A 17,493-nucleotide genomic window follows, 5' to 3' on the forward strand; every position below is an offset into this window, starting at 1 on the left:
TCCCTTTATAACCGGGCGCGGCGGCCGGCGCCCGCAGAGTCCCGGCAGCGCCGCTATAGCTGCCCGCCGCTGCTCGCCCTCCCGCGCCGGGACAGTCGGGGCCGCCCGCGGATATTGGCCGCCGGTACCCAGAGGCCGGCGCTGACCGCCCGGATCGCTCTTCCCGCAGGTAAGTGCTGAAGCGGCTCCCGCCGCTCTCGCTGTCCCGTCCGAGGGCGGCCGGGGACACCTGCACCGTCCCCGCTGCGCAACCTCCCTGCCAGCCGGAGCCTCGCTGGCGCCGGTCGTGGGTGCGACGGCAGCGCGGTGACCTTCCTCGTGTGTGTCCCCAGGCTGGTTCAGAGACAGACCTTTGCCATGGGGCCAGCGACTGCTCTCTGCCTCCTTCTCCTCGTGCTCGGCGGCTCAGAGACCAAGCGCACTGCAGGTAAGGCCAGCTCTGTGCTGCTACCGGGGGCAAAAAGAAAAAACTTTGGTGCCTGTTGTAGGCAGATGAAGTTGTGCTCCGTGGTAAAGAGCTCCAAAGCTCTCAACGAACAAAAACGTTTAAACCTGAGCATCAGCTAGTTGGGAACAGGAAACTTCTCTCTGGTGTGGAATTTGTGTAACCTTGAGAAATAGGAATGCAGAGTCTCCAGAACTTGAGCGTGTAGCTTGTCTACCTCTGCGCTGAGCAGAAGAAAGGAAGAACACGATGTAGGAACTGCCTGAAGAAGCAATGGGGTAGTAGGCTGCCGCCTTGGTGCCATAGAGAAGCGGCTGCTGTGCTGCTGTCACTCAGCTGGATTATGCAAACTCACTTTGCCTTGTCCTAGCACAGGAATATTGCAGATTGGGCTTTGCTGTCTATTTCTGTGCTGCTCGAGTGTAATGAGGTGCCAGAATGGCTGCTACCTTTGCGTGTCAGTCAGCAGGTACCTGGCACTCCTGTGCCGACTGGCTCCTGTACAGGAATGCACATGTACTGCTGCACAGCAGCTCCTGGTGGGACTGCTGCACCATCAGAGCTACTGTCTGTGCTCTGATGTGAGGCACTGTGCCTTGCACGATGTGCACCAGGAGCCAAAATGTTAAGTAATCCCGGGAGATTTGCACCTACTCAGCCTCTTGTCCTTTTCTCATGATGCTTGTCCTGATCTCTCTCTGCAGAATCCAGGAATGATGATAACAGCGTGTTCGATCTCTTTGAGCTCATTGGCTTCATGCGGAAGGGAGCGGGGCGCCGGGCCCCCGGGGTGTACCTGGTGAAGGGACCAGAATCCTCCAGCCCTGCTTACCGCATTGAAGATGCCAGTCGCATCCCTGCTGTCCCTGACTCAAAGTTCCAAGACTTATTAGATGCCATCCATGCTGAGAAGGGCTTCATTCTCCTGGCCACTCTCCGGCAAGCCAAGAAGAGCAGAGGCACACTGCTGTCTGTGGAACAGAAAGATGGCTCTGGTCATGTCTTCAGTCTAGTATCAAACGGCAAGGCAGGCTCCCTGGACCTGAGCCTTTCTGTTGATGGCAAGCAGCAGTTAGTGTCAGTAGAGGATGTCTTGCTAGCTACAGGACATTGGAAGAATATCACCCTGTTTGTGCAGGAGGACCGAGCTCAGCTCTATGTGGGGTGTGAGAAAATGGAGAACGCTGAACTGGACATCCCCATCCAGAACATCTTCACTAGGGACCTGGCCAGCAGTGCCAGGCTCCGTATTGCCAAAGGGGGAGTCAATGACAACTTCCAGGTAAGACTTTCACTTATGATTTTGCCTAGAATTTTCAGTCATCTGTTTTGAAGGTGCATTAGCTATTCAATGAGCCTAAACAGCAGCAAAGACCTCTAAATCTCCTAAACTTTACTAATGGAGTTTGAAGGGTAAAGCATTAGATTTGCAGGGATGGAACTTCCTGCAGCAATGAGGAGGCACTGAAGCATCCAGACATGTAGTTGCAGCTTCATTGCTCAGCTTCTTATATCAGATTCAGAAATCCATGGGTTTTTTCCTTCCTGCCTGGAGAGTTGCCAAGTCCTTATGCTCAAGGATAAGACCGTTAGGAAGCAGGGCTGGTTTTCATTAAGGAGAGTAGAGCAATGTGTTTCACTTTTCCGTCTGTCTGTCATGAGATTGCTCTGTGAGATCTTGCATGACCTTCAGTCTCTCCAAGTGCAAGTGGTACTTCTTTCCCTCGCAGTTGCTGCAAACAGCTGTAATTCTTCCTCTGTCCACAGGGTCTGCTGCAGAATGTGCGGTTTGTGTTTGGAACAACTCTGGAAACTATCCTGCGGAACAAAGGCTGCTCCAGCTGTAAGTTTACAATCTTCTGAGTCCAATGACCTATTAAAAATAAGATTTCTCATTACTTTAGAAAGACAAGTTGAAACAGAACTCAGAAGTATGCTGACATGCAAATCCACATTGCATAAGAAATAAGATTATATTTCTGCAGGCACCCTAATGAATCTGGTGGCAGCTGTTTAGCAGACGTTAGGCTGGAATGATAAATGCATGTCGTATAAAATGCATTTACTTCACGTCTGGTTTTTTCTCTTAGCCACTAGTGCAATCATTACTTTGGACAACCCCATCAATGGTTCCAGCCCAGCTATCCGCACTAATTACATTGGCCATAAAACAAAGGACATCCAAGCAGTCTGTGGATTTTCCTGTGATGAACTAACAAATATGTTTGTGGAAGTGCAAGGGCTACGGTCCATGGTTACAACACTTCAAGACAGAGTTCGAAAAGTGGTAAGTGATGGTCAACTTCATGGTACCTTTCATTAACTAGCATTTAGTGAATTAATTATAACCTGACTTTTGAGCGCCTGTGTAAACAGCAGAACAGTTTGACTTTTGTGAAAAAGGGTATTTCTGTATTAAATCCTAAATATCTACTTTTTGCTTCTCACCCCCAAGACTGAAGAAAATGAAATCATTGCCAAAGTAGTCCAGATCACTCCTGGAGCATGCATTCATAATGGAGTCTTGCACAAAAATAAAGAGGAGTGGACTATTGACAGCTGCACTGAATGTACTTGCCAGGTAAGATTCCTCACATTCACAAATCACCTGAATATAAACTCGCAAGCTGGAATTAACAGATATTTCTAAACAACATTGTTTGTTAGAAAGAGTGAATCATACACAGAACTGGGCATACTAGAAAAGCCATAGAATTACCCAGTTTATTTCATTCTACTAGATCTCTGCTATAAAGGCAGCTTCCATACCTTGTCTCAACAGCAGTATTTTAGAAAATTATATGAAACTCTGAAATTATATGTATCACTCTAATACAGGCATTAACAGTTTTAGTTCCTTAATTTGGGGAATGCCTGTATTCTTTACATAAGTCCATCAGTAAACTAAGTCAGTATTAACATCACAAATGTATAGTACTATCAGCTTTTCTAGATCACTGTCTTCACTGGACCTCCTGCTGACTTAGTAGAAAAAGACATTCTAGTATTCAGTAAAGGCACTTGTGGTGTTTTTCTTTATCTAGAAAATGCTTCTAGATGTGTCCTATTAGCTTTTATAGATTATATGGAACAGCAATCCCTTTTGGATTTCAGTTGTTTAAATCCTTGGGTTACCTGGCAAGATACTTAAGCTTTGTGTTTCACTTCTGCTGAATGTTGTAAATATACACAAAACTTACAGTTTCAGGGTTTCTTTAAATTATTTGCTTGTTCCATTTAAGTATACCTTAGCACAAACGCTTTGGGGTACCAGTCTACCAAAGAGTGGGTTAATTAGCATGCCACTCTTTAGAAACTAAAAGTCAGGTATTTGTATATGTGCAATACAAGGCAACTCAAATTCTGTGTCTGTTTCTTTAGCTCTCTACATCTTTTGTCTTGTAGTCAGCAAATGGTAATTGACTTTTGCATTTGCCTCGTTCCTACCAACCTGTTTACTCAATGTTGGCTTTAATTGCCTTAATCTAGTAATTTGCTTGGGGAGACTAAAACAGTAATAATGAGAGCATTCTTCTGACCAAGCTGCTACCTTCAAGAAGCAAAACTACAGACTGCCCTTTAGCTACTGAGATTGGGGGTGGATGTTCTTACCCTGCCTGTTTGGCTTACAGATCAAAAACCTCTAATTATAAGTTATAGATTGCATGGCACTTGAGCCGAGTCCACTAAACTAATTTTATTTTTTCCATATAATCAGCTTTAATCCATATTAACTGAAAAAAAAGTTGGCTTCTCATTCTTGTTTCATTTCTTTGAAATCTAACCTTGTACTTTGGGTATCACATAATAGTCATTTACTTGAGCCAGCATCTGCTAGCTACTACTGGTAAACTTCTGCAGAACCAAAATATTTCTGCTTTTGACTAAAAAATAATGGGTGAGAATGGAAATGAGATGAAGTTTGACTGAAAATACCTGGGACTACCCCTTGGGTGGTATTTTAGCTCTAAATACAAGGGTCTCTGCTTTAGATATGCTACTGAGTCTTAAAGTTCTGCAGAAAAGGTCCCTATTATTTACTCAGACTCCAAACATTGTTTATATTCCACTTGGTAACTGTAATTCTCACAACTCTTTATAGAACTCTGCCACTATATGCCGGAAAGTGTCCTGTCCTCTCATGCCTTGTTCCAATGCCACCGTGCCTGATGGGGAGTGCTGCCCTCGGTGCTGGCGTAAGTACTTAATACTTCCACAGTCCTGTAGCAGTTGGCCACATCTAACTAGACCCATGCTGCTCTGCAGTATACCAGAGCTGGATATCCAAGGGTAACCTTGTACTTCTGAAGTAGGTTAATCTGATGTGTCTTGGAGGCTAATCACTTACGTGATCCATGTTCAGATATTTTTTACAATATGCAACATACTGAAATGTTTGAGTTCATGGCCTTTATCTCATACAAAGAAGGAAGATGCATATGGCTTCTGAGAACAGTTGTGTCCTTTTTTGAGGAGAGAGGGGTGGGCGAAAAGATATGGAAAAACATCTACCTGGAGTCTTACTCAGAGCTGTATCCCTCTGCAGCTAGTGACTATGCAGACGATGGATGGTCTCCTTGGTCTGAATGGACCTCGTGTTCTGTGACCTGTGGTAATGGGATTCAGCAGAGAGGCCGTTCCTGTGACAGTCTCAATAACCGCTGTGAAGGCTCCTCTGTACAGACTCGGACTTGCCACCTTCAGGAGTGTGATAAGAGATGTAAGTATTTAATCTACTCATGCTGGTAGTAAAACAGAGGCTGCATTTATTGGATGAATGTTAAAAGCAAGGATTACCATGTAGCTCTGCCACTGGCATGGATCCTTGGCTTCTAGCTTTAAGGACTTGTATTAACAAGGTGGAGGGGAGCAGATAGTTAATGCAGTAAATAGGCATGTTTGGACACAGCTCCCAGGACGAAATGTGATGCCAGTTTAGGTATGAAGTTTCCCTAGGTGCAAAACTTGATCTGTGACAGTCAGGAGGCTATCCATTACACATGGAGTCTTTGGTCCTGGTACTGACTATGTCCTGGGTGTTGTACAGCTGAAGTCTTCAGAAATTATAAATAACAGAAATCTCTCTTGTAGTTAAACAGGATGGTGGCTGGAGTCACTGGTCACCATGGTCATCATGTTCTGTCACTTGTGGCACGGGCATCATTACTAGAATTCGTCTTTGCAACTCTCCAGTACCACAGCTGAATGGCAAACCTTGTGAGGGTGAAGCAAGAGAAAACAAAGCCTGCCAGAAAGATCCTTGCCCAAGTAAGTGTGTCCTGGTGGTAACTAGTAATTGGTAGCTTAAATAGTGAACATTCTGAGTAGTTACTAAGTAAGCTTGTTCTAGTATTCTTCATAGAGGTGGGCTATGTAAAACCTCACAGGTTAGTTTCAGATGAAACTATTTTTATGCCTCTTCTGTGGAGTCCATTAATTCTGTCATTTATGTCAGAGCAATGTCTGAACTGCTCTCCCTACAAAAGTACAGTCCTTAGTCCTTAGGTAGAAACTAGTTGTAGCACTGAACTTAAAGCTATACATGTTTTCTCTCTTCTTCTCCCTTTAGTTAATGGCAACTGGGGACCATGGTCTCCATGGGATGCTTGCACAGTGACATGTGGAGGAGGACTTCAGAAACGAAGCCGTCTCTGCAATAATCCTGAGCCTCAGTATGGTGGGAAGACTTGTGTAGGTGAAGCTAGAGGGACTCAGGTCTGCAACAAACAGGACTGTCCAATTGGTGAGTATCCATTTGTCCATTAACATCTGAAGGTTGTTGATAATCTTGAAAATACCAGTGTAAAGTCTGCAAACCTCAAGTGCTAGAATTTTAAACCAGGATATCAGCCAAATACACTAGTGTAGCAGCATGGTAAAGCATCCTTTATCATAACATTTCCTCGCTTGTTTCACAGATGGGTGTCTGTCTAATCCCTGCTTTGCGGGGGCTACATGCACCAGTGCCCCTGATGGTTCCTGGAAGTGTGGTGCCTGTCCTGCTGGCTACCATGGTGATGGTATTCACTGCCAAGATATTGATGAGGTAAGAAGACTATTAGTTTGCTCCTTGAAAGGGAACAAAAGAAAATGGAAAGGGAGAATAGAATTACTGTTTCATAATGCTAACTGTTGTTCTCCTTTATCTCAAAAGTGCAAAGAGGTTCCTGATGCCTGCTTTGTCTCCAACGGAGTGCACAGGTGTGAGAATACAGAACCTGGGTACAACTGTCTGCCTTGCCCACCACGTTTCACTGGAACACAGCCATTTGGCCGCAGTGTTGAGGATGCCATGAGTAACAAACAGGTATTGTCAATTTGAGAATTGTTCTGGGTTACGAAATCTCACAAAGTTTCTAAAAAACAAAAAACACCTCTTCTAGGCAAAAAAGACTTGGAGCATTTAATAAAACACCATCTTCTGTGATTCAGAACAGAAGAAGCATTAACCAGTTTCTTTTGAAGATCAAAATGAGTTTTAAATATCATTGTCCTCCTCAGCCATGGAGGGTTCAGAGGTTACACATAATTTTAGGAGTAACTCAGGAGTAAATCAGTATTCACTAAAGATACAACAGTATGTGCCTCAGATATCTTAGTGCTTGGTTCCATTTGATAATACATAAGGTTTGAACAAGAAAAATAATTAGTGCTAAGACTGGTACTGGAGTTGAGGACCGGAAGAAAGCCATGAATGAGACTTTTTTTGCCTGATTGATTAGGATGTATTTGAATCTTTGGAGGAAAAGTGAGGGATAAATGAATGTTTGCAGTGGGTTTATTTTCTGTGTGGTCTTCTAGGTCTGCAAGCCACGTAATCCATGCACAGATGGAACACATGACTGCAACAAGAATGCCAAATGCAATTATCTTGGCCATTTTAGTGACCCCATGTATCGCTGTGAATGTAAACCAGGCTATGCTGGCAATGGCATAATCTGTGGAGAAGATACTGACTTGGATGGATGGCCAAATGAGAACCTGGTTTGTGTTGCCAATGCCACTTACCACTGTAAAAAAGTAAGTTTATCCTCTTTTACCATCTGCCATTCTAACAGCCTAAGCTATTAAACTATGCTCTCTGCAAAAAACCTTCTAGGTTAGAGGAGGTGTAGGGATACCATTGTCAAGGCATTGCTAGGAGGCTCTTGCTGTTGCTGTATTGCTTTATATATTCTTGTGATATGGGAAAAAAATGAAGCCTGATTATTGTAAATGTTCTAGGAAGATTCTAATTTAGACCATACCTATATCAGCTTTGTTCTGATAGCAATCTCCAAGGGAAGAGCAGCAGGGTAAGATTCTCAAAAGCAACCCAAACTTTATTTTAGAAATTATTTAACTGTGGCTTTCTAAGACTTATCACTGTAATCACTAGCTTAAATTGAGAGAATTACAGTAAGGTTACTCCTACCTGATCGAGGTGCTACAATTTTGCCTAATGATTAGATTTTACCTGCTCAAAACTATATTGTAATAATACCAGGAGTGAACATCTCTGTGTACTTCTTTCCTTGTAGGATAACTGCCCTAATCTGCCTAACTCAGGGCAGGAAGACTATGATAAGGATGGGATTGGTGATGCCTGTGACAGTGATGATGATGATGATGGCATTCCTGATGACCGGGTAAGGAAACAGAAAAGACCAGCCTTTGAGGATGTGGCTTTCCCACTCCCCTTCCCAAAGCTGGGGTCTAGCTTCTGACCTTAATCTTAAGAGAGGATCATAGGAAATTGCTGGCACTGACAGCTATCCTAGAAACCTTAGATATGCATAACTGTGCAGACAAACTTTCTGTAGCTGTTTGAGCTTTGGAAGTGAATTTTCATTTTTCATTTAGCCATTCATACACTCATGCCAGCAACAGGGTGTTCTGAGATAGTATTATATGAGTTTTAACTGTTTCCCCATCTTTCATTTCTTCTTTCATAAAGCAGTACAAGCATAAGCAGAATCTGGTTAAAGCTTTAATCTGACTCTTTTTAAAACTTGACTTTTCTCACTTTTGCAGGACAACTGTCCATTCATCTACAACCCACAGCAGTATGACTACGACAGGGATGATGTTGGTGACCGCTGTGACAACTGTCCCTACAATCACAACCCTGATCAAACTGACACTGACAACAATGGAGAAGGAGATGCATGTGCAATAGATATTGATGGAGATGGTAGGTGGCCTCTGATCACTCCTTTAGATGGTTTTCTAATCAGCCATGAATCAAATGAACCCAATGTAATTCTGATTTCCTACCAGAATTTCATCCCTGAATGCACAAAAGTTCCCCTGTGGTGGTTTCAGGACATGAAGGCTACTGAAGGAACAGTTAGGGATAATGGAAATTCACTTTTGAATCTATACATTTTGGCACAGTTCAATTCGATCTCCACTCTCACAAGGCAATAGAAGCAGAAGTGTGTGACAGAGCTAGTGATGAGTCATGTTTCAAAGCTTTCAAATTATATTCAAAATTTAAAAAAGGTATCAAGAAGTGTGTGGTGGCTTTATACAGTCCTTTTTAGCATTTAGATGTCTGATTTTCATTCATGAACTTTTACAGGGGTGCTTAATGAAAGGGACAACTGCCAGTATGTCTACAATGTAGACCAGAGGGATACAGACTTGGATGGTGTTGGAGATCAGTGTGACAACTGTCCACTGGAACACAACCCTGATCAGGTAAGGGATTTGAATTATATAAGTAGAGGACTGGTGTGCTAAAGAATACAGCATGTTCTGTGTTGTAGAAAATATTTGAACAGGTTGCACCTCAAATTTTACTTGTCACAAATAATTCTTACCACTTTCCCATTTGGTGCCTTTATCAAATAACATGCCCTCAGAGTTTGAACAGCTGCTAGGTATTTTCTGAAAAGTAGCTGTAGTGAAGATCTGTAAGACTACTGCATATGCTTGTTGCCTAAACCTTTCTTAGGTTTGTCAGTTGTGGTGATCCTCACAGAGAGAATATGAAATACTTTGGGAACATTGTGTAACATGTGGGTAGTGGAACTACTCTCTTCATAGCCCATAGTGCTGTGTTCACTTAGACAAAAAGCTGTTCTTTAAATTTTGTCCCTAAACTTGAAGCCAACTGCATTTCAGAAGATAACTTTTCTAGCAGTAAGTAGAAGGCAGCACAAGTTGCTTTTCTCTAGGAAAAAGCCATATTCTGACACTTGTAAAATTCACCTTCATAAAAGTCCAGGGGGATCCAGACTCTCACACAACTTACTGATTCAAAAACTGAAGGCAGAAGTAGATAAAGCCTGTGACATCCTGTCATTTAAAAGACTAAGTTTAATAGCTTCAGGGACATAACTGGAATGTTTGAAGGATTAGAAAAGCAGATGCAAATCAGTGGAATGTAGCCTAAAAGCAGTGTTACTTGAAGGATTTAAACAGAGAATATAAAATGTCTTAGTCATTGTCACTTGCTTTACTACTTCCTCACTTGAGGGAAGGAATCACCTGAAGATCCTTTGAGGCAGCTGCTTTCAGGAAGATCCTTTCTCTTGTGACTTTGAAATTTTAATATAAGACTCTAATAGCTTTCCAAACACTATCCTAATCAAGTTCTAGAAGTGGAGATATTAGATTTCAAGTGCCAGAGTTAGCAGCTAATCCAACAGTGTATGGTATGCCTTCTGTCTACACCAGGGTCACCCACCTGTGTTCACAAGACTACTAGGCTAAATGTGAGGCAACCTCAGGGGTCACAGGATTGTTTTTCTTAGTTCAGGAGCTGATTATGCAAATGACTGGCTAAAATATGTGATCAGCAAGCACACTAGTTAGTTAATGCAGTCTGTCACCACCATGGGAACAATAATCTTGACTGATGAATCAGGGGGCATGAAGAACATTTATGATAGAGAAAATTAAGCTGTGGTGTAGAGGATGTAACACCAAGCATTGGTAGACTGTTGTAATGTTACAATCTCTACTGACTAAGTACAGAGTAATCCAAGCCTGATTTGACCCTTGAAACCACATTGCTGCCAGGGAAGGCAGGAGATAGTACCCTGCATCCAGTATGGTAGACTAGTGACAGAAGAGGCACGTGGCAAAGGCACAAGATAGCTGATGATCAGACTGCTTTCTGATGCTGTGAATTCAAATTAAAACCAGAACAAGACTAAAGTAGCATAAAACCAGTTAGCACAGGCAGTTTTAAGTCTGTATTAATCCACTCACTATATCCATCTTAGCTCTTGATAAAGCAAGCAGAAATCCCAATTAATTCTATATATTAAGACTCCTATTTCAGAGACTCCTGTCTCAGCCTTCTTTAAGTGGCCTTTTAAAATGTTTTTTTTTTTTCTCCTCTGATAGGAAGACACCGATTCTGATCGCATCGGTGATCAGTGTGACAACAACCAGGACATAGATGAAGATGGTCATCAAAATAACCTTGATAACTGCCCCTATGTGCCCAATGCCAATCAAGCTGACCATGATAAGGATGGAAAAGGTGATGCCTGTGACCATGATGATGACAATGATGGTATCCCTGATGACAAAGACAACTGCAGATTGGTTGCCAACCCAGATCAAGCTGATTCTGATGGTAAGAGAGCCAGTATCATAATAACATTTTAAGAGTATCTTCCAACAGTTTGATGCTATTTTTTTCATACTATTTAATATTGGACAAAACTAAGTAACAAAAAACCAGAATGTCTGTACCAGGAAAAAACCCCAGAATGTTGTTGTAGTGCTTCTCAGGAGTAAACGTCAATGTAAAAATGACCACATATCCAAATTATTCCTAAGTCACTATCAGGCTGGAGTGAAAGGGCATTTATACAGTAGCTGCTGTGGTTTCTGTCATGTGTCTGCCAAGTACCTGGGCAGTCAGAGATCTGCAATTCAGACTTCAACTCCCAAGCTGTAACACTCAGAAGCAAACAGCAGTGGTAATAAAATAGTGAAATTACTTTTATCATACAGGTGATGGACGTGGAGATGCTTGCAAAGATGACTTTGACCAAGACAGTGTGCCAGACATTGATGATATCTGCCCTGAAAATGTGGAAATTAGTGAGACTGATTTCCGAAAATTTCAGATGATTCCTCTGGATCCCAAAGGAACATCCCAAAATGATCCAAACTGGGTTGTTCGTCACCAGGGTAAAGAACTGGTTCAGACAGTCAACTGTGACCCTGGCCTTGCAGTAGGTAAGGGGAAAAATTTAACATGCACTGTTGTTTGGGGTAGTTTGATTTTTTTGTTGTTGTTTGTTTGTTCATGGGGGTGGGGGATTGTGTTGTTTGTTTTTTTAGTTGTGGTGGGGGAGAGGATGAAAACCTGAGTAACTAATAAAAAGTTGTTCAATAATTGTAAAAAAGTAGCATCTAAAACTTTATTCTTTAATGTCCCCATAGGTTTTGATGAATTCAATGCTGTGGACTTCAGCGGTACCTTCTTTATCAATACAGAAAGGGATGATGATTATGCTGGCTTTGTATTTGGCTACCAATCTAGCAGTCGTTTCTATGTTGTCATGTGGAAGCAGATCACCCAGTCTTACTGGGACTCCACACCAACCAAAGCTCAAGGCTATTCAGGTCTCTCCATCAAAGTTGTGAATTCCACCACTGGTCCAGGAGAACACCTTCGTAATGCTCTGTGGCACACAGGAAACACTCCTGGCCAGGTAAGAGTGGCACTTACTACATGTTGAAGTACTCTTAACGTGATAACATGAGTACTCCAGTGTGGTAACATACTCTTCTGCATAAGGCAGGCTGTTCTTCCAGCAAATTAGACACTTAGAGGGGGCCTGCACGTGCTGATCATATAGGCTTCTTGGCAAAGATCAATAACTTCATCATTTTTCCTAATCAAGTAAAATATGATATACAATTAACAGGGTTGCTTACTGCAGACAGGCTTTCCAGCAGCAGTGAATCTATTGTTTGTGGAATTGTGCTATATCTTTCAATTTACATATTTTAAAAGTAAATTTAAGTGCAGGTGATTTCTATTTTTTCTATATTTAGGCTATTACAGAGCCTAATGACTTATTGCAGCCTTTAATAATAAGGCACCTTCATGTCAAAATAACTTCTGTGTTATCTCTGGCCTTTGGTTGATAAAAAAACGTTCTTTCACAGGTGAGAACTCTGTGGCATGATCCTCGTCACATAGGCTGGAAAGACTTCACTGCATACAGATGGCGACTTAGCCATAGACCAAAGACAGGCTACATCAGGTGAGCATCATCCTTTTATCTGACGTAAATATCAGAGGAAAAGTGGATGTCTGTGGAGATGAATCTCACAGGATCTTGTCAAAGATGGCTGAGCTTTTGTCTCTTTGTAGGGTTGTAATGTATGAAGGGAAGAAAATCATGGCAGACTCAGGACCAATCTATGATAAAACCTATGCTGGTGGTCGGCTAGGATTATTTGTCTTCTCTCAAGAAATGGTGTTCTTCTCAGACCTTAAATATGAATGCAGAGGTAAGGATGACATTGCAGTTAAGAGATCCTATATAAATGAATTGGTTCAAGAACATAAGACATAGGAGCCAAAAGGGAAAGTTCAACTGTGATCTTTCATGGTTCAGGTTTGAACAAGTTCTGCAGGAAGAAACAGGACACCTTGATAAACTCTTCACAGTAAAAAAAAAAAATATATAAAATCTAAGTGTATTTCTATTGTTTTATTTCAAAGTATCAGTAATCCATGTTGAGTTCCAGAAATGAAATACATCTTGACTCTTCTTTAAAGTGCTGACTAGAATGAATGAGCACATCTGACAAAATCTAAGGTAGAAATGCAATACACTGACTTTAGTAAGTAAAGAGATGATTTGCTTAAAAGTAAGCAAAGTAGAAGGTTGTCCATGTATTGCAGTCTTGAAGTTTAGTGGAGGTAAGTGCATACAACTAGTTCCAGCTGTCCTAGACTTCTGAAATTGTCACTTCATTATGTAATGGTTACATAGATTAGATTAAGAAGTCTAACTCAAGGAAGCACCTAATTGAAAGTACTTTCCATTTTCTCTAAAAATGTCTCTGGGCATTAATGACTTGGACATAATCATGCATAATATAAATATAAATAACACATAAATATATCTTTTCCTTTTTTCACAGATTCATAATCACAAGATTATTGGAATCAGAGACTATTTAAAAATGCTGGTAATTGCACCTTTTGAAACGTTTAGCCTTACAAATCCTGGGACCATTATATTATTCCTTCCTTTCTTCTTTCTGCATAAATGTGGACTCGAAACACATGACCTGCCTCAAGAGAATGCTTTTGAGAGAATGAAAGTGAGAACATACTTGGTATCTGACCTCTGCTGAAGTGGAAGGAAGCAAATGTGTCTTGCAAATGAGAATTGTCACTGAACAAGCACACTTCTTTCAGTAGGAAAGACATTTGTTTGCTGTTTATCACAGTGCAGTGTCACTGCCTCTCTAACTGGAGGTCCCATGGAGTAGCATTTTGTAAAAGAACATCTTTGGATGTGCTGTGGACTACTTAAACTGAAGACCTTTCATTGTGTGGGGAAGAGGGAGTTTGGGTGGGAGGGGGAACTCTAGGTCTTTCTTTATGGGGTAGAGAATTTTTTTTAAGGAAGGCTGTGCTACTTTCGTTTACATCCATTTAACTTGGAGAAATTGTTTTCTGTGTCATACCTTTCAGATAAAAACATAGCCTTACTCTGTGGTGAGCTAGATCAGTTGCTGTACTACACAGGACAAAACAGATATCCTAAAATTGATTTCTGTCATGGCAAGAGGGAAAGAGGATAAAAACTGGTACACTGGATCACACCAGCTTTGGGAGAACTGGGATTCATTATTAGATTCTGTTTTTTCCTGATTTAGATGCAGGTCTTGCTTACCTTCAAATGTGTTCTTTCAGATATGGTGCCAGAAAGCACCACCATCTCAGCTAGCACTGTGCTGTCCTTCAGAAAACCAGCACATGCTTCACTTTTTATGGTTAAAGAGGCACAAAAATTATGTAATGAAAACATTCCTTTTCTACATGCCATAGATGTTTTAAACCCCTCGCTTCTTTAGAGGGGATGAAAAGGGGCCTGTAGATAAAATTGTAAAATATTTATTTTTGCCTATTCTTGATGTTATAATGACTGAGGGATTATTGATTAAAACAACAAGAGATGCGTCAAGACTATCCACCTAATCATTGTTACAAGTCTTCATGACTGTAAGATTGTAAATACAGATTATTTATTGTCGCTGTTCTCTACTGAAACTAGAGAGGGTTTAGTTGAGAAAAAAAGTCTTGTCTGGAGCAGATAGTGGTGATGTATTTGTTACAAAGAGCAATTTTCCCATAAAGGCTTTGAGGCACAAGGAAAATTGAGGGTGTGGGCAATGGGATGTTTGTTTTTCTCAGTCTGAGCTCAATGTTGGCTTTTCCTTTCTTTGTGCAAGGCAGTTGGTAGTCTGGCAGGCAACTGTTCTGCAGTGCTAAAATTCAAGTCCCTTGAGATAGTAGCAGTTTCTGTCCCATCCGTAGCACTAGAGATGAGGGAATGCCATTCACCCTCCCAGCATGCTCTAGTGCTGGGAAATGTCTGTGATGCTTTAGCTCTGGTCAATGGGTGTAACCCAGAGCCAGGAGAGCTGCCCTGAGGAGATTGCAGCGGGAGGCACGAGGACAGCCCTCAATAACCACGTCATGGGCTCTCTGGGCCACTGCATGCTCCACTGGGAACTAGTGACATGCAGCTGCAAAAGAAGGAATTCATCACAGACTAGGCAATTTCAGGAGCTCCTTGCAAAAGAGGGAGAGGCCTTGATGTACCTTAAAAGACTGTTTTCCCCAACAGAAGGGGCAGCATCCTTATACCTATAATATTTCCTTGTCTTTTCAAAAAACAAAAAGAAATGAACATGGTGAAAGTTTTACGTACAAATATTACCTCATTGTTGTGTGACTGAGAAAAACCTTTGGAGCAAGCAGAGTTCAAATGTCTAACAAACTTTAAAGCTACTGTAGTACTAAAAAGTTAATGCTGTACATAGTAAAAATTTCTTTGCAGAAAATGTATTCCCAGAAAGGAAATGGCATTGGAAAAAAAAAAAGTCAAATACAATTTCTAATGTTGTATTATATTTTTTCCTGTCATCTTGTATACCATTGCTTGTATTTTTATAAATTATTTTTCTCATTGCCATTGTAATAGTTAATCACATAATTGTGTAGATAGGCTATTTAAATAATTTATCATGAAATGCTACCTGTAGAGTTAGTATTTCTATTTTTATAAAAAGTTTGCACACTGAAGATTTTTTTGCTTCCCTCCTCCCAATGTTTTTGCTAGCATAATTTTCTAAGAACATGCTTTTTTTTTGTAAACATTTTTAACCATTTTTCCATTCTAAAGTTGTGTAAGTTGTACAATAAAGCTTCTTACATACAAGGAACAATAAACCACCAAGGACATTTATATTTATACCTTTGTTTGCTGGTTTTATTAATGTTTTGTAATACATCTCTGAATCACTGATGTGCTACTTGTGTCAAATTTGCCTTTTATGCAAGATTTTCTCGGCACTCTACATTACAACTATTCTGAGGGGGTGCACCTGATCTCTTACCCTGTGTGTAACCTCTGGCCCACCTGCAGGCACTGCTGCAGTCACAGCACGGGCAGCTGGCACCTTTGATTCTGAAGGCTTCCCTTGAAGACTTCCAAGCCATGCTGCCCTCAACACAGGCACAGGCAGAACACTCTTTGAGTGACTGCAGTCATACCCAGCCAGGCCTGCCCCCTTCCACATGAAAAGAGGCAGCATATTGGCTATTTGCAGGGGCTGGTGCATCAGGCTCTCACAACTGAAACTGCTAGTGTCATCAAAGAGCTGATGCCAGGGCACCCAATCAACTTCTAGAACATGCTGCTAAAACTAGTGGTCAAGACTGATTCCTCAATCTCTACTTGCAGCAGCAGCTTGTCTTGTGCACCCCTTAGCAAAGGCAGGTGCTGTAACAGGAGCACTAGATACCCACATGAGAAGTGTAGTGAGGGCGTCCTGCAGGTGTAGAAAATTAATCTTTACATCTTCTTTTCCTGAGGATGAAGACTCCTGTTCTTTGTCACTACTCTTTTGAGGGCAGTCCTGTATATTTTAATTTTTTCCTACTGAGAACAAGGAGAGCAAAGAACTCCTGGCCTGTTATGAGGGGCGAGGAATTTCAGCCCTCATCAGTTACCGGACTGTCTGCTTGACTTGTCTGGAACAAGATGGGGTAGTGGGAGTGCACTGACAGTGTAACCCATCTGATCTTACCTGGGCCTGCAGTACCTTACGTCCTGCAGGTTTGTCTCTTAACTCTTCTGGCCTCCAAAAGATGCCGAAAAGACCAACAACTATAAAAAACAAAGATGGTTCCAACCTGGAGAAATCTCTTCATTTACTTGCAGGAAGAAGGAGATACCTTAAAGCCAACAGTTTTCTGAGCACATATCTATATCTGAACATATCTATATATGAATATATGTAGGTCTAACCAAAAGTTTGAAACAGAGAACTGCTGCTGCTGTGGGGAAGACAGCCTTGGCAGCCCATTCCAATGATCTTGTGTGAGCCATGCCAAACTTTCATGCTAATTTAGTGCATGCATTTTTGTAGTTTTTCTTGTCATTAGAATAAAAAAGGCAAGCCATATGCTTTGCGTTAACCCATAGCCTAAGTCCACCCACTTTTTGCTTGGTGGGTGGGAATACAGTAGGACACAAGAAAGAGCTATAGTTGAGGTAAGTTAGGCCTTTACTTGTCCAAAGAAACTACTGAAGAAGAACTAAATACGAAGAACATGGCAGGTGGCCACACTTCACAGGGCAGAGAAGCCTGTGGGAAATTTGCTGTTCCAAACATCCCTGGAGACTCATCAGTGGAACATGTAAGTGTACCAGCCAATGCATGCCACTTCTAAAATTACTTGGTATTGGCCAACTATTTTTGCATAAGTAATCTTTTCATTTCATGCTATTGTAGAGAACACAATGTTTTTCTTCCACAACACGGTCTTCTCAGAGCCCATG

General features: G+C 41.6%; 2 protein-coding genes across 5 annotated transcripts in view; one reads left to right on the forward strand and one right to left on the reverse strand.

The window, feature by feature from the left end:
* Nucleotides 1–17,493, reverse strand: part of FSIP1 (fibrous sheath interacting protein 1) — a 134,889-nt gene that overhangs the window by 41,678 nt on the left and 75,718 nt on the right. For 2 of the 4 annotated variants that reach the window (XR_008437516.1, XR_008437512.1), the window contains exon 19: nucleotides 5,116–5,143. The exons of 1 other annotated variant lie outside the window; for it this stretch is intronic. The gene's annotated coding sequence lies outside the window, so the exon portion shown is untranslated. Of the gene's footprint in view, nucleotides 1–5,113; nucleotides 5,144–17,493 lie in introns of those variants that run through there. One more of the 4 variants, XR_008437515.1, reaches the window with a different exon arrangement.
* On the forward strand, nucleotides 53–15,900 carry THBS1 (thrombospondin 1). The gene is made up of 22 exons (XM_053980098.1): nucleotides 53–169; nucleotides 333–427; nucleotides 1,150–1,727; nucleotides 2,213–2,288; nucleotides 2,536–2,732; nucleotides 2,901–3,026; nucleotides 4,548–4,641; nucleotides 4,992–5,165; nucleotides 5,537–5,713; nucleotides 6,015–6,188; nucleotides 6,364–6,491; nucleotides 6,600–6,752; nucleotides 7,247–7,465; nucleotides 7,966–8,073; nucleotides 8,459–8,618; nucleotides 9,009–9,127; nucleotides 10,784–11,018; nucleotides 11,402–11,629; nucleotides 11,837–12,108; nucleotides 12,569–12,666; nucleotides 12,777–12,916; nucleotides 13,556–15,900. The coding sequence occupies exons 2-22, from the start codon at nucleotides 358–360 to the stop codon at nucleotides 13,561–13,563; spliced, it is 3,534 nt and encodes a 1,177-aa protein (XP_053836073.1). The 5' UTR covers nucleotides 53–169; nucleotides 333–357; the 3' UTR covers nucleotides 13,564–15,900.

The sequence above is a fragment of the Vidua macroura genome, chromosome 6, assembly GCF_024509145.1.
Source record: "Vidua macroura isolate BioBank_ID:100142 chromosome 6, ASM2450914v1, whole genome shotgun sequence".
Classification (NCBI taxonomy): Eukaryota; Metazoa; Chordata; class Aves; order Passeriformes; family Viduidae; genus Vidua; species Vidua macroura.